The 14,348-nt window shown below is 48.4% G+C and overlaps 1 protein-coding gene across 10 annotated transcripts in view; it reads left to right on the top strand.

Moving 5' to 3' along the window:
- Window positions 1–707: 707 nt before the first annotated feature.
- Window positions 708–14,348, top strand: part of LOC139266014 (traf2 and NCK-interacting protein kinase-like) — a 231,688-nt gene continuing 218,047 nt past the window's right edge. For all 10 annotated transcript variants that reach the window (XM_070883765.1, XM_070883761.1, XM_070883759.1 and 7 more), the window contains exon 1: window positions 708–1,146. In XM_070883765.1, coding sequence (XP_070739866.1) covers window positions 1,090–1,146 — 57 coding nt within the window. In that variant the 5' untranslated portion in view covers window positions 708–1,089. The remainder of the gene's footprint in view (window positions 1,147–14,348) is intronic.

Here is a 14,348-nt window from a genome sequence, read left to right as displayed (position 1 = left end):
AGAAGCGTCGGACCATACACCTGTCCCCCAGTCGGAAAGCGAAGAGGTAATGGACCTTAAAGAACAGGGGTGGGGGGGGGGGCAATTTCAGCCCCAAACTGTTTTAGGAATGTTAATTGAAGGATAAATATTGGCCAATTCCCCTGCTCTTGTGCAAATTAGTACCATGGGATCCTTTACTTCCAACTGAGAGAGCGGACCATTTTAACGTCTCATCCGAACGACAGCACCTCCGACAATGCAACACTCCGTCAGCACTGCACTGGGGCATTAGCCTGGATGTTTGTGCTTAAGTCTCTTGAGTGGGACTTGAACACACAACCTTCTGATCCTGAGGCGATTGTGCTGCCCGCTGAACCACGGCTGACACCTGTCCTGATAATCTAACCCCTTTTCAGACATGCAAATGTGTGACCTTTCACCAGGTACTGGGTAAAGTGAGACAGGAACTTGACACTTACAGGAAGTGGAGCAGGCAAGACTTTTTAAAACACATATCCCTGTAAGGGAGGAAGGTGCGGGGAGAGGGGCTCTTTGCAGTTCCCACCCGGGTGATAATTCCCTCTCTAAAACTGCTTGCAGTGGCTTTAAGACGAGTCAGATATCTCTCTGGCCAGGGACACTTAATTACTCGTTGTTGAGATCCTTGTCCACGCGTGTTGATCTGTGTCTCCTCCCCGGATGCTGTGATTGACAGGTTCTGCAGAGCCTGGTGTGTGTGTGTGTGCTATATAATGTGTGAGCTCCTTGCAGCGAACAATTGTTGTGAAAGAGACATATCACAGAATAAGACTGTGGCAATTTTTTACCTCTATTTCTCTCTCTCTCTCTCTCTGCCACAAGCAGAAATGAGAACAAATGAGAATCATTTTTTCCCCCTCTTTTTTTAAAATTTATTTTTCTTGGAAAAAGGAGGGGGCGGGCTTGTCGAATTCATTGTTTGTTATTCAGCGGAAGGATATATCTTAAATCGCTTCGAGCCCAGGAGTGAGGCGAGAGACGAGACGAGACCAGATTAGAGAGAGAGAGAGAGAGAGAGGACGACGAGTGAACTGCGGGCTGTGTCAGTATTTTTCTGGTGAAATTAACATGGCGAGCGAGTCTCCAGCCAGAAGCCTGGATGAAATCGACCTCTCGGCTCTGAGGGTGAGTAGACCAGACCCGATCCGATCAGACCTGTCCAGATACATTTGTTCCGTTATTCCCGGAGATACATTGTTTTCCTTCCCACCCCGTTCCACTGTCACAATGTAACAGCGAGGTGCAATGGAATATTTTTCTATCGGCTTTCCAAAATGTAAACGGCGAGGAGGATGGAGCTGGTGGTGGGGAAAATAAACATGTATTTTCTTAAAAGGAGTTGCATACTGTGTGTGTGTGTGTGTGTGTGCTCAACCCATTCAGACAATCTCGCTGCAAAACCAATTCACAATGAATGGGCGATGGAGTGGAAACGGACCCTGTTCAATTGTAGACATTTTAAAAATGTATTTCATTCATTGATTTTCCTTCCCAACACCCCACCCCCCCCCGTCTTCTCCCACCCTCACAGTGTGATGTAAATTGTTTTAAATCGAAGGTATATTCTGTCCTGTTCTTAAACGCCTTTCCTGTCTGTATGTGTGATTTTTTTCCTCTCCTAGTAAATCTGTAGACTGGTTATTAAATCCTTTTTGCAGGGTCTCTGTTTAAGGGGGCTTGATTTATTCGTCGCCCCTCTTGAGATAATCGATTGCTGCTTTGTGAAGAATCCCCTGAAATTGAGATGGTTGGTTAGAGACCAGGGTGAGATGGGGCAGTGCATCGAGGACAGGCAGAGAGAATCCAAGTGGAGAGGAGGAGGAGGATTGATAAACTGGGCCAGGAATCTTGCTGTTTAATGCAGCCCTAACAGAATGCTTTAAAATTTATAGAGGAGAATTGTCCAGGGGGACCTGGGCTTTGGATGAGGAGTCTGTCCCTCTGTGGTTCCCAAGTCAAGGACCCCTTGTTACGTCCTGTGACCACGGACACTAGCTGTCATGAGCAGGAGGCGCTCATTAATGCTATGCTTTCAGGGCAATGAATCATTCAGGTTACAAATCACTATTTCAGTTAACTCCAAATAGGCCGATTAAACCTGGGCTGTGTCACTATTGGAGCACTGGCAGGAATGGATAGTGATTGTGTTCTTTCGAAATAAGCTGCCGTGACATCCCACCCCCTTGTTAATTATTGTGTCTCAGATAGCTGAGCGGGTGTGTTCGGAAGAGAAATGAGATGGGAGAGGTGGTGGTGGGGAACAGAGTTGGGGTGGGGGAAGTTTGGTGGAAGAGATGGTGGTGGTGGGGTATGGAGGGAGAGAGATAGGGTGGGGGAGAGTTGAAGCATGGGGGTGGGGTGGTGGAGAGCGCTGAAGGGTGGTGGAGAGAACTGGGATGTGGGAAAGATGGAGCGGGTGGGGGAGAGTTGGAGCATGGTGGTGGTGGTGCTGGGGGGAAGAGAGAGTGGGGGTAGGGTGGGAGTAGGATGGAGGGGGTAGGGGGAAGGGTAGGGTGGAGGTGAGGGGGTGGGGGGGGTAAGGTAGAGGGGGCTGGAGGGGGAGAGAAGGGGGGTGGGGGAGAGTTGATACGTGGGGGCGGGGGGTTGGTGGTGAGAGAGGGGATGGCGGAGAGTTGGAGGGTTGGGGGAGCTGACCATTGCTGCGATGCCAGTTGTAAAATGTAGCAATGGTGAAATTTGCTTTTGTTTTGTGTGGATGATTGGTACATTAAAATCTCGTGGATTCACTTCTGAGTTTAATGTAGGTCTTTGTTGAGCGACTGTCACTGTGTGAAGGAGCTATTCTGCTAATTGTCTCTTTGATTTTCTGGCATATCTGCACAACTTCGCTCTGTGGCATTTTCGAACAAACCGTCGCGTCAATGCGCATGCTTGTGGGGGAGGGGGGGAGAAGTGTGGTGGGATTGTAGAGATTTTTGTTCAGTCCCCTCTCCCAGCTTGTATGTGTGTGTGTGTGTGTGTGTTGTTTCTCATGGCAAGTCGTTTCATGTAGAGCCAGAACGCCAATAGCTGAGAACACTGAAACACAGGTAACCCACACAGCACTGCTTCCATTGACTGCCTGCTTGGCAAATTGACAGCAGAAAATTGTGATAGGTTTCAGTCGATCTACTGCCTGCCATTCAAAGTTTTAAAAAAATTATTTTTTTTAAATTCTCATCCTTATTTTCAAATTCCTCCATGGCCTCGCCCCTCCCTATCTCTGTAATCTCCTACAGCCCCACAACCCCCTGAGATCTCTGCACTCCTCCAATTCTGTTCTCTTGCATAGAAACATAGAAAATAGGTGCAGGAGTAGGCCATTTGGCCCCTCTAGCTTGCACTGCCATTCAATAAGATCATGGCTGATCATTCCCTCAGTACCCCTTTTCTGCTTTCTCTCTATACCCCTTGATCCCCTCAGCCATAAGGGCCATATCTAACTCCCTCTTGAATATCCAATGAACTGCCATAAACAACTTTCTGCAGCAGGGAATTCCATAGGTTAACAACTCACTCTGTGAAGAACTTTCTCCTCATCTCAGTCCTAAATGGCCTACCTCTTATCCTAAGACTATGTCCCCTGGTTCTGGACTTCCCCAACCTCGGGAACATTCTTCCCGCATCTAACCTGTCCCGTCCCGTCAGAATCTTATATGTTTCTATGAGATCCCCCTCATCCTTCTAAACTCCAGTGAATAGAGGCCCAGTTAATCCAGTCTCTCCTCATACGACAGTCCACCATCCCGGGAATCAGTCTGGTGAACCTTCGCTGCACTCCCTCAATAGCAAGAATGTCCTTCCTCAGATTGCGCATCCCTTATTTCCATCGTTCCACCATCGGTGGCTGTGCCTTTAGTCTTCCTGGGCCCTAAGCTCTGGAATTCCCTCCCTAAACCTCTCCAACCTCTCTAACTCACTCTCCTCCTTTAAAACCTACCTCTTTGAACAAGCTTTCAGTCACCTGGCCCTAACAGCTCCTTGTGTGGCTCGGTGTCAGATTTTGCTTGATCAGTGCTCCTGATATGTGCCTTGGGGCTTCTAACGACATATTAAAGGCGCTATATAAATGCAAAAGTTTGTTGTGGTTGTCATTCACCAAGGTCAGTGTGTTGATAGTGCAACCACTGACTGTCAGGATTAGAGTGGAGAGGTGGATGAAGGAGAAGGTGTTGAACCAGGATGGGTAACTGTGATTGGAGCTGTTGACTCGTGTGGAGGCTGAATCCCAACACTGTCTGGTTGGGCCGAATGGTCTGTTTCCGTGTTGTGTTGCATGTGTGGACTTTTGGCGAGGGAAGATTGCCGTTTAGCTGAGATGACCCGTGCAGTTGATTAGCCTGCCTCTGGCTGCCGGGGCCTACAAGCGAATAATGGCAAGTTGGGTGAAAGAAAGAAAGACTTGGCTTTATATAGCGCCTTTCATGACCACGGGACATCGCAAAGCACTTTTACAGCTAATGACATACTGTCGGAGTGCAGCCACTGTTGCAATGTGGGAAATGCCAATTTGCACACAAGCTAGCTCTCCTAAACAGCAATGTGATAACAACCAGATAATCTGTTTTTGTTATGTTGATTGCAGGATAAATATTGGCGAGGACACGGGATAGCTCCGCTGACCTTCGAAATAGTGCCATGGGATTTGTTACGTCCACTTGAGAGGGCAGATGGGGCCTTGGTTTAATGTCTCATCTGAAAGATGGCACCTCCGACAGTGCAGTGCTCCCTCAGCACTGCACTGGGAGTGTCAGCCTAGATTTTGTTTGTGCTCGAGTCCCTGGAGTGGGACTTGGACCCACAACCTTCTGACTCCGAGGCGAGTGTGCGACCCAGTGAGCCACGGCTGGCACTAGTTGGCACAGCAGGGTGAGGTGTAACTGAGTCTGACTCTGTGCGACCATCACTTTCCCCTCCCCCTAAAATACCACTGGCTTGCCAGCGTGGTTTGAGGTGTCTGGAGGAAGCCATTGCTGGCATAGAGCGGGAATTGATACGAGACTGGCACTGCGCCTCGGAATGTGAAGATATCAGTAACATGGCCAAAGTCCTCCCGTGGAGGAAGTTGCTGAACTTGGTTGAAGCTGGAGTGTGTGTGTGTGGAGTGGAGAGCTAAATCTGTTCTCCTCTCATTACAGACTGGCAGTGGGACCTGGGAGCAAGTCGCTACATGTCTGTCTTACCTTCCAAATCACAAAAACAATCTGTGCAGAGAACATTCTTCGGAAAAAGGGGGGAAAAAAGTTGCTAACTTTTTGTTTTCCGAAATAAGATTAAACAAATTAAATCCACAGCCCAACGTGATACCGTGACCGGCAAATCCAGCAAGGTCCTGGCTTCATTTGTTAGCTGGTCTCATCCTTGTTTTCAAATCCCCTCCCATGGCCTCGCCCTTCCCTATCCCTGTAATCTCTTCCAGCCCCACAGCCCCTCTGAGATGTCTGTGCTCCTCTAATTCTGCCCTCTTGAGCATCCCTGATTATCATCGCTCAACTATTGGTGGCCATGCCTTCTGTTGCCGAGGCTCCAAGCTCTGGAACTCCCTGTCTAAACCTCTCTCTCTCTCTCTCTCTCTCTCTCTCTCTCTCTCTCTCTCCCTTCAAGGCACTCCTTAAAATCTACCTCTTTGACCAAGCTTTTGGCCTGCCCTAATTTCTACTTGTGCGGCTCGGTGTCAAATTTATTTACCTCATAATACTCCTGTGAAACACCTTGGGACATTTCACTACGTTAAAGGCGTAATATAAATACATGTTGTTATTGTCTGGGTGCTACAATTAGCCAAAGTAGTTTTTGTATCTTACCACTCCACCCTTGGAGAACTGTGTGTGGCAGTGGGAGGATTCGGGGGCAGATCGACAGTCTGACGGGGCTTGTGACGTAAGCACTCCTTCCATGGCCGTGACCATCTTTCTCCCAGCCGATTGGCGTGGGGTGGGGGGGGGGGTTCAGTCTTATACGGCGGGATGGGTTTATGGCCTCCCAAAAGCCATATGCTGAGACGGGAGGTTGATCACCCACACCCACTGGACGTCAGTATCTCGCTGGATGTCAACCCGGAATTCAAAGCCGGAGCTCCGGTCTTTGCTCGATAGGACCGTCTGGAGTGGGGTTCGAACCCAGGACCTTCTGACTTGGAGGCTGAGGGTTATAGGGAAGTCAAGGGTTACATACGAACATATGAACAATGACGGACAGGTAAAAACCATCTGGTCCATCGAGCCTGTCCCACACAATGGTGATGCCTTGTGTATCACAACATATACACTCCACCCTACCCCCAAAACCATGGGATCTCCTGGGAGAGGCATAAAAAAGACTCAAAAACCCAGGCCAATTTAGGAAAAAAAATCTGGAAAATTCTTCTCCGACCCATCCAGGCAATCGAAGCTAGCCCAGGAGATCATTCTGGCCATTAAATTCCCTGCAGTACTGACCTTCTGTAAGAGTTAATTTCCACCACAGTCAGAAACAAATCCAGCTTTCGCTTGAAGGGGAATGGGGAAGTCGAGGATTATGGGGAACGGGTAGGAAAGTGGAGTTGAGGCCAAGATCGGATCAACCATGATATTGAATGGTGGAGCAGGCTCGAGGGGCCGTATGGCCTAGTCCTGCTCCTATTTCTTATATCCTTGTGCTCTAAAGGCTTGTTGCATTGGCTTTGGTGGCCCTGTAGTATTGGGCCGGTGGGTGGAAGAGCAAATGCCCACAATCCAGTGCGCATGTCGAAGGACAGAACTTTCATTTCTATAGCGCCTTGGATGACCTTGGGACATCCCAAAAAGCTTTACAACCAATGAAATACTATTGAAGTGTAGTCACTATTGTAACATGTGGAAAACACAGCAGCCAATTTGCAGCAGGTTTTGGATGGGGATTTAAAAAAAATCATTATTCATTGATGGTATGTGGCTGACCAGGCCAGCATTTAGCACATCCCTAATTGCCCTTGGGAAGGTGGTGTTAATCCACCGCCTTCAACCACCGCAGTCCTTGAGGTGAAGTGGTGGTGTTGTTGGAGCTGCGGTTTGTGATATGGTACAGCCAGGACCCAGTTCGCCGTTTGGAGCGTGGACAGGAGTATCAGGGGCCGAGGTACAGCAGAGGAGTGGGAAGGTTGGGGCGGAGGGTGCGACGAGTGATCGATGCGGATGAGCGAAGAGGGATCGTGGCTGAGATTCAGCGGGCGATTGTGGCGGAGGAGCAGCGAGAGATCGTGGCGGAGGTGCGGGTACGGAGCCCAGAAGAGCCGAGGGCCCAGGGGCAGCACGGGCCAACCCACATTGCGATATGTGCGCGCACTAGGTCCGTGCAGCAGAGCAGGTCTCCTGGTTAACCCTTGCCTCTGGATAAAGGCCTAGCTCTGTTAAGCACGTGTGGTGGTTGATGTGCAACGGTCACCACATGTTTTTAAAAAAAATAAAATAAAAAAATCCACGCACAGGCATCTTCCACCCCTTCGATTTGGAGTTCAGGACTGGAACATCACGTCCTTCCTTGAAACATCTGTGAACTCGTCCCTTTTGGTGTGGAAGCAATTCATCCTCGTTCGAGGGACCGCCTATGATGATGACTCATCTAGGCAAGTGGAGAGTATTCCATCACACTCTTGCAGATGGTGGAAAGGCTTTGGGGAGTCATGAGACACTCGCCGCAGAATACCCAGCCTCTGACCTGCTCTTGTTGCCACATTATTTATGAGGCATGTCCAGTTAAGTTTCTGGTCAATGATGAATCCCAGGATGTTGATGTTGGGGGATTTGGCGATGGTAATTCCGTTGAACGTCAATGGGAGGTGGTTAGACTCTCGTTGGGGATAGTTACTTGCCACTTATTAGCCCAAGCCTGAATGTTGTCCAGGTCTTGCTGCATGCAGGCACGGACTGCTTCATTATTTGAGGAGTTGCGAATGGCACTGAACACTGTGCAATTGTCCGTGACCATCCCCACTTCTGACCTTGTAATGGAAGTGGTTGGGCACAGGGCACTGCCGTTGAGGAACTCCTGCAGCAATTTGATGGCGATGGCTGTTTAGCCCTATATGGTGGAATTTCCCAGCTGACAACTCTCTGTCCATGGTCAGAGGTTGAGAATGGTCGTTTGGGCATGTTGCATGTGGGAGATCAGTCCCTATGGAACTGTGCTTTAAGAAAGGCAAGGAGACGAGAGAGGCATTTTATATAGCTCCTTTCTAGTGCTTGGGACACCCCAAAGTGCTTTACAGCCAATGAAGTACTTTTGGAGTGTAGTCACTGTTGTAATGTGGGAAACGCAGCATCCAATTTGCGCACAGCAAGCTCCCACAAACAGCAATGTGGTGATGACCAAATAATCTGTTTTAGTGATGTTGATTTGAGGGATAAATATTGGCTCAGGAAGTTATAATGGGTGAAATTATTCTGATCCATTTGCGATGTGCTGTGACCACAGTAATGGTGCTGGTGACGTTGCGAGATTCAATAACAAAATATTCGATCCACTGATACTGTGGACCAATTGTGTGCTCATTATTGAGCAACATTATATAAAGCAGACGTTGACCCATATAGGGTTTTTCTTGAGCTGAGGTTTCCTTTTATCACAGGAAAGCGTATTGCTTCACTGTGTCCCGATCTATTCATTCACACTTGAGGCTGTAAATGCGTTGTTTTGTTCGCTGATGATTCAAGTTGTTTCTGTAAAGTGTCCCGCATGTGGAACTGAGTTGCTGTTCCTGTAGTTAAGGGTGTCCTGTCTCAGTAGCCTCCAGTCTCCCTCTTTTTCCCTCTTTGTGGTTTGATCAGTTGATAAAGGCCAAACTACTCAAATGTGGTGGCAAATACCCACCTTGCTTCTTGCAATGATTTAACTTTGTATGTAAAGCCTGGAACAAGTAAAGGGCAATTCAACAACAGCAACTTGCATTTGTATAGCGCCTCTTTAATATAGTCAAACATCCCAAGGCACTTGGCAGGTGCGTTATCAGAGAATCATGTGGCACTGAAGGAGACCATTATTGGTTCAGTATCCGAACCATTGCATCATTGTGCCATTTGGAGCAGGATGGATGCTGAGACACAATTTGGCCACACAAGGAGATATTGGGACCGGTGACATAGAAATTTACAGCGCAGAAGGAGGCCATTTTGGCCCATCATGTCCGCGCCGGCCGACAAAGAGCCACACGACCCTCGGTCAGCAGCCCTGAAGGTTACATATAAACCTATGAACAATGACGGAAGACAAACCACCCAGTCCGCCTCACGCAACTGAGACACCCCTTTCACCGAAACATTCTACACTCCACCCCAACCGGCGCCATGGGAGAGGCAAAAACCAGATAAAAAACCCAGGCCAATTGGGGGAAAAAGAAAATCTGGGAAAATCCCCCTCCGACCCGTCCAGGTGATCGAAACTAGTCCAGGTGATCACTCTGGCTGTATTCGATTCCCTGTAGTACTTAGCATTGTATCTGCACCAGCCAACAAGTGGTTATCCAGTCTAATCCCACTTACCAGCTTTAGGTCTGTAATCCTGCAGACAAGTGCCCATCCAAGCACCTTTTAAATGTGGTGAGGGTTTCTGCATCCAACACCCTTCCAGGCAGTGAGTTCCAGACCCCTACAACTCTCTGCGTGAAGGAGCCTCCCCTCAAATCCAAAAGCTTAGTCAAAGAGGTAGGTTGCAAGGAACGACTTAAAGGAGGAGGGAATGGCAGAGAGTTTTAGGGAAGGAATTCCAGTGCTTGGGATCCAAGGCATGCACGTCAATGGAGGAGCGATTTTATTAAATTGGTTCTCGGAGGGTTGTAGGGTTGGGGGAAGTTAGAGAGATATTGAATCTCCTCCATCTGCAGACCAGGTGCTGTCCAACCTATGGGGTGAGCTGTTACTGTGTTGGGTTCAGAGGTATGCTGCAGGCTGGCCACCAACAAAAACCGGTGGATGAGCAAGCCCGATTCTAAGACCAGCTCATGAGCTCTACTCCACCCCTTTCAACTCCTGAAGGAAGGTTCTGCAAAGTTTCTGCCTGTCCCTTGAATGTAAGCCGATTCCTACAATGCCACTGATCCCTGTATCCCAGATTATTCATCGTTGGGCTTTCTCAAAACAGCTATTCCCTGGCGCCAACAGCCGGCACACCAAAATATTCCAGCGAGCATCTGATCGGTAACTGGTGGTGGAGTTCAGTTGTTGCTGGTGAGGCTGGCTCACTATTGCAGATACTGCGTCCATGGTACTTAGCCTACCAGCGAAGGAAAGCAGCCTCATTTGAATTTTGCTACCCTTTCTTTGGGGTATTATCCTTTTGGGGTTGGAGGTGCCATCCTTCGGATGAGAGGTTAAGCCGAGGCCTTGTCTCCCCTCTCGGGTGGGCGTAATAGATCCCATGGCACTATTTCAAAGAAGAGCAGGGACGTTCTCCCCGGTGTCCTGGCCAAAATCTATCCCTCAACCAACATTACTTAAAAAAAAAACAGATTATCTGGTCATTAATTTATTCATTCCTGGGATGTGGGCGTCGCTGGCAAGGCTGGCATTTATTGCCCATCTCCGACTTGATTCTTCGGCAGCACCTCCCAAACCCGCGACCTCTACCACCTAGAAGGTCAAGGGCAGCAGGCGCATGGGAACACCACCGTCTCCAAGTCCCACCTCCAAGTCACACACCATCCTGACTTGGAAATATATCGCCGTTCATTCATCGCTGGGTCAAAATCCTGGAACTCCCTCCCTAACAGCACTGTGGGAGCACCTTCACCACACGGACTGCAGCGGGTCAAGAAGGCGACTCTCGCCGCCACCTCAAGGGCAATTAGGGATGGGCAATAAATGCCGGCCTTGCCAGCGATGCCCACATCCCATGAACGACTTAAAAAAGAAGATGCCTTTGAGAAGGTGGTGGTGAGCCGTCTCCTTGAACCGCTGCAGTCTGGTGAAGGTGCACCCACAGTGCTGTTAGGGAGGGAGTGCCAGGATTTTGAGGCTTGTAGCAGTTTTTGATACAATTGAGTAACTGACCTGCTCAGCCACTTCAGTGGGCAGTTAAGAGTCAAGCAGGTTGGTGTGGGACTGGAGTCACATAGAGGCCCAGAGTGGGTAATGACGGCAGCTTTCCTTCCCTGAAGGACATTCGTGAACCAACAATCCACCAGCTTCATGATCACTTTTACTGACACCAGCTTTTTATTTCCAGATTTGTTTTAACTGAATTAATTTTTTTAAACTCCCCTTCTCTGGGTTACTCATCCAGGCCTCTGAGCAGGCTGATCTCTGATTGTGATGTAAATATTGGCCTCAGCATCACAGGACGTGGGTGCGGAGATCCAGACCGGGTTCCCAATGCTGCTCTCAGTGTTGGAAAGTGTACATGAGGAAGAGTTGTTAACCCTCCACGACTACCCTGGAGTCTCGTTGCATTCCATCGAGTGGACAGCAAAGGAACAGGCCATTCACCCCAACCGGTCCGTGCCGATGTTTATGCTCCACACCAGCCTCCTCCCACCCCTCTTCATCTCACCTCGTCAACATATCCATCTATTCCTTTCTCCCTCATACTTAACTAGCTTCTGCATCTATACTATTTGCCTCAACCATTTACCTGTGGTAGTGAGTTCCATGTTCTCGCCACTCTCTGGGTAAAGAAGTTTCTCCTGAATTTTCTGTTGGATTTACGGCCGCAAGTTCTGGACTCGCCACAAATGGAAACGTTCTCTCTGTCTCTGCCCTCTCGAACCCTGTCATCATTTTAAAGACCTCTCACCGCTCTGTCTTTTCTCTTCCAGAGGAAAGAGCCCAGCCCGTTCAATCCTTTCTGATGGTTATAACTCTCCGTTCGGGCATTTTCCGAGTAAATCTTTGTTGGACCCTCTCCAGTGCCTCTATATCCTTTTTATAATATGGAGACCACGGTACAACACTAATCTCCTAGACACTGCTGCAAACAAGCTGGCGAGAAGAATTAAGCGTGCTTTAAAAGTTTGGGCGCTTTTATTTATTTTCTTTTTTTAAAGATGGGAGATGAACATAAGCACATAAGATTTAGGAGCAGGAGTGGACCATACGGCCCCTTGAGGTCATGGCTGATCTTCGACCTCAACTCCACTTTCCCACCTGATCCCCATATCCTTTGATTTTCCCCTCGAGTCCAAAAATCTATCTATCTCCGTGTTGAATATACCCAACAATTCAGCCTCCACAGTCCTTTGGGGCAGAGAATTCCAAAGATTCACAACCCTCTGAGTGAAGAAATTCCTCCTCATCTCATCTCAGTCTTAACAGGCTTTCTGCTGAGGAGTCTAGAACCTGGGGTCATAGTCTCAGGATAAGGGGTCGCCCTTTTACGACTGAGATGAAGAGAAATCTCTTCACTCAAAGGGTTGTGAATCCCTCTACCCCAGAGGGCTGTGGATGCTCAGATGCTCGTTGAGAATATTCAGGACATAGGTTGATAAATTTTTGTGAACTAAGAGATTATGGGAATAGTGCAGGAAGGTGGAGTTAAGCGGAGAGGTTTAGGGAGGGAATTCCAGTGCTTGGGATACAAGGCACGGCCAGCAATGGAGGAGCGATTATTAAATTGGTTCTCGAAGGGTTGAAGGGCTGAAGGAGGTTAGAGAGATGTAGAGTCTCTTCCAGCTGCAGACCAGGTACTGTGCAACCTATGGGGTGAGCTGCTATGATCTTTTTGAATGTTGGTGCAGGCTCAAAGGGCCAAATGGCCTACTCCAGCTCTTATTTCTTATGCTCTTAATTGGCTGACCCTTTATCATGAAACTATGCCCCCTAGCTCTAGACTCTCCAGCAAGGAGAAAGTCTCTCCGTATCTACCCTGTCAATCGGGTGTTCCTGATTGTCAATCAAGAACAAAGGCAGTGATTTGACGATCAAGAATCAACTGATTGAGTTGGGAAGGCCAAGCGCTGGGAAGACCAGTTGGGATGGGGAGGGGGAGGGGGAGGGGGCAGTTGCAAGCGGGAGGTCATGTGATTGAAACCTCTGGGAATAAGTCCAACCAGAATTGGCAGTTTGAACATTGGGATAATGTCGGGTGAGGGCTGGATCGAACTGTCAGAATGACAGGCAGTGACTAGTGGGGTGCCACAGGGTTCAGTACTGGGACCCCAGCTATTTACAATATATATATTAATGATTTAGACAAAGGAATTGAATGTAATATCTCCAAGTTTGCAGATGACACTAAGCTGGGTGGCAGTGTGAGCTGCAAGGAGGATGCTTAGAGACTGCAGGGGGTCTTGGATGGGTTAGGTGAGATGGCAGATGCAGTATAATGTGGATAAGTGTGAGGTTATCCACTTTGGTGGCAAAAACAAGAAGGCAGATTATTATCTGAATGGTGACAGATTAATAAAAGGGGAGGTGCAACGAGACCTGGCTGTCATGGTACATCAGTCGCTGAAGGTAGGCATGCAGAACAGCAAGCAGTAAAGAAAGCAAATGGCATGCTGGCCTTCATAGCGAGGGAGGTCTTACTGCAGTTGTACAGGGCCTTGGTGAGACCACACCTTGAGTATTGTGTGCAGTTTTGATCTCCTAATTTGAGGAAGGACATTCTTGCTATTGAGGGAGTGCAGCGAAGGTTCACCAGACTGATTCCCGGGATGGCAGGACTGACATGAAGAAAGACTGGATCAACTAGGCTTATATTCACTGGAAATTAGAAGAATGAGAGGGTTTCTCATAGAAACATATATAACATTCTGACGGGATTGGACAGGTTAGATGTAGGAAGAATGTTCCCGATGTTGGGGCAGTCCAGAACCAGGGGCCACAGTCTAAGGATAAGGGGTGAGCCATTTAGGACCGAGATGAGGAGAAACTTCTTCACGCAGAGAATTGTGAACCTGTGGAATTCTCGACCACAGAGAGTTGTTGATGCCAGTTCGTTCGATATATTCAAAAGGGAGTTAGATGTGGCCCTTAAGGCTAAAGGGATCAAGGGGTATGGAGAGAAAGCAGGAATGGGGTACTAAAGTTACATGATCAGCCATGATCATATTAAATGGTGGTGCAGGCTCGAAGGGCCGAATAGCCTACTCCTGCACCTATTTTCTATGTTTTTATGTGATGCCTCTCTACAGTCGAATAACCTGGTGGTGGGTACTGTTTAAGTTCAGATGTGAATAGACACTTGGGACCAAAGTCGCAACGCCGTATGAGGCAGTAGGATCGGAGGTTGGGGAGTAAAAAGTCTCGAGTTCTGATTTTTTTGGTTAAGCTTTGGCCAGTTTTTTGGAGTCTTTACCACCTTGGTTGCCAACTCTGGTTGGACCTATTCCTGGAGATTTCATCTCACGACCTCCCACCTCCATCCGCCCTGGAGATTTC

The sequence above is a fragment of the Pristiophorus japonicus genome, chromosome 6 (assembly GCF_044704955.1).
Source record: "Pristiophorus japonicus isolate sPriJap1 chromosome 6, sPriJap1.hap1, whole genome shotgun sequence".
NCBI lineage: Eukaryota > Metazoa > Chordata > Chondrichthyes > Pristiophoridae > Pristiophorus > Pristiophorus japonicus.
Note: the sequence above shows the minus strand (reverse complement) of the source record. Positions and strands in the feature narration are given on the sequence as shown.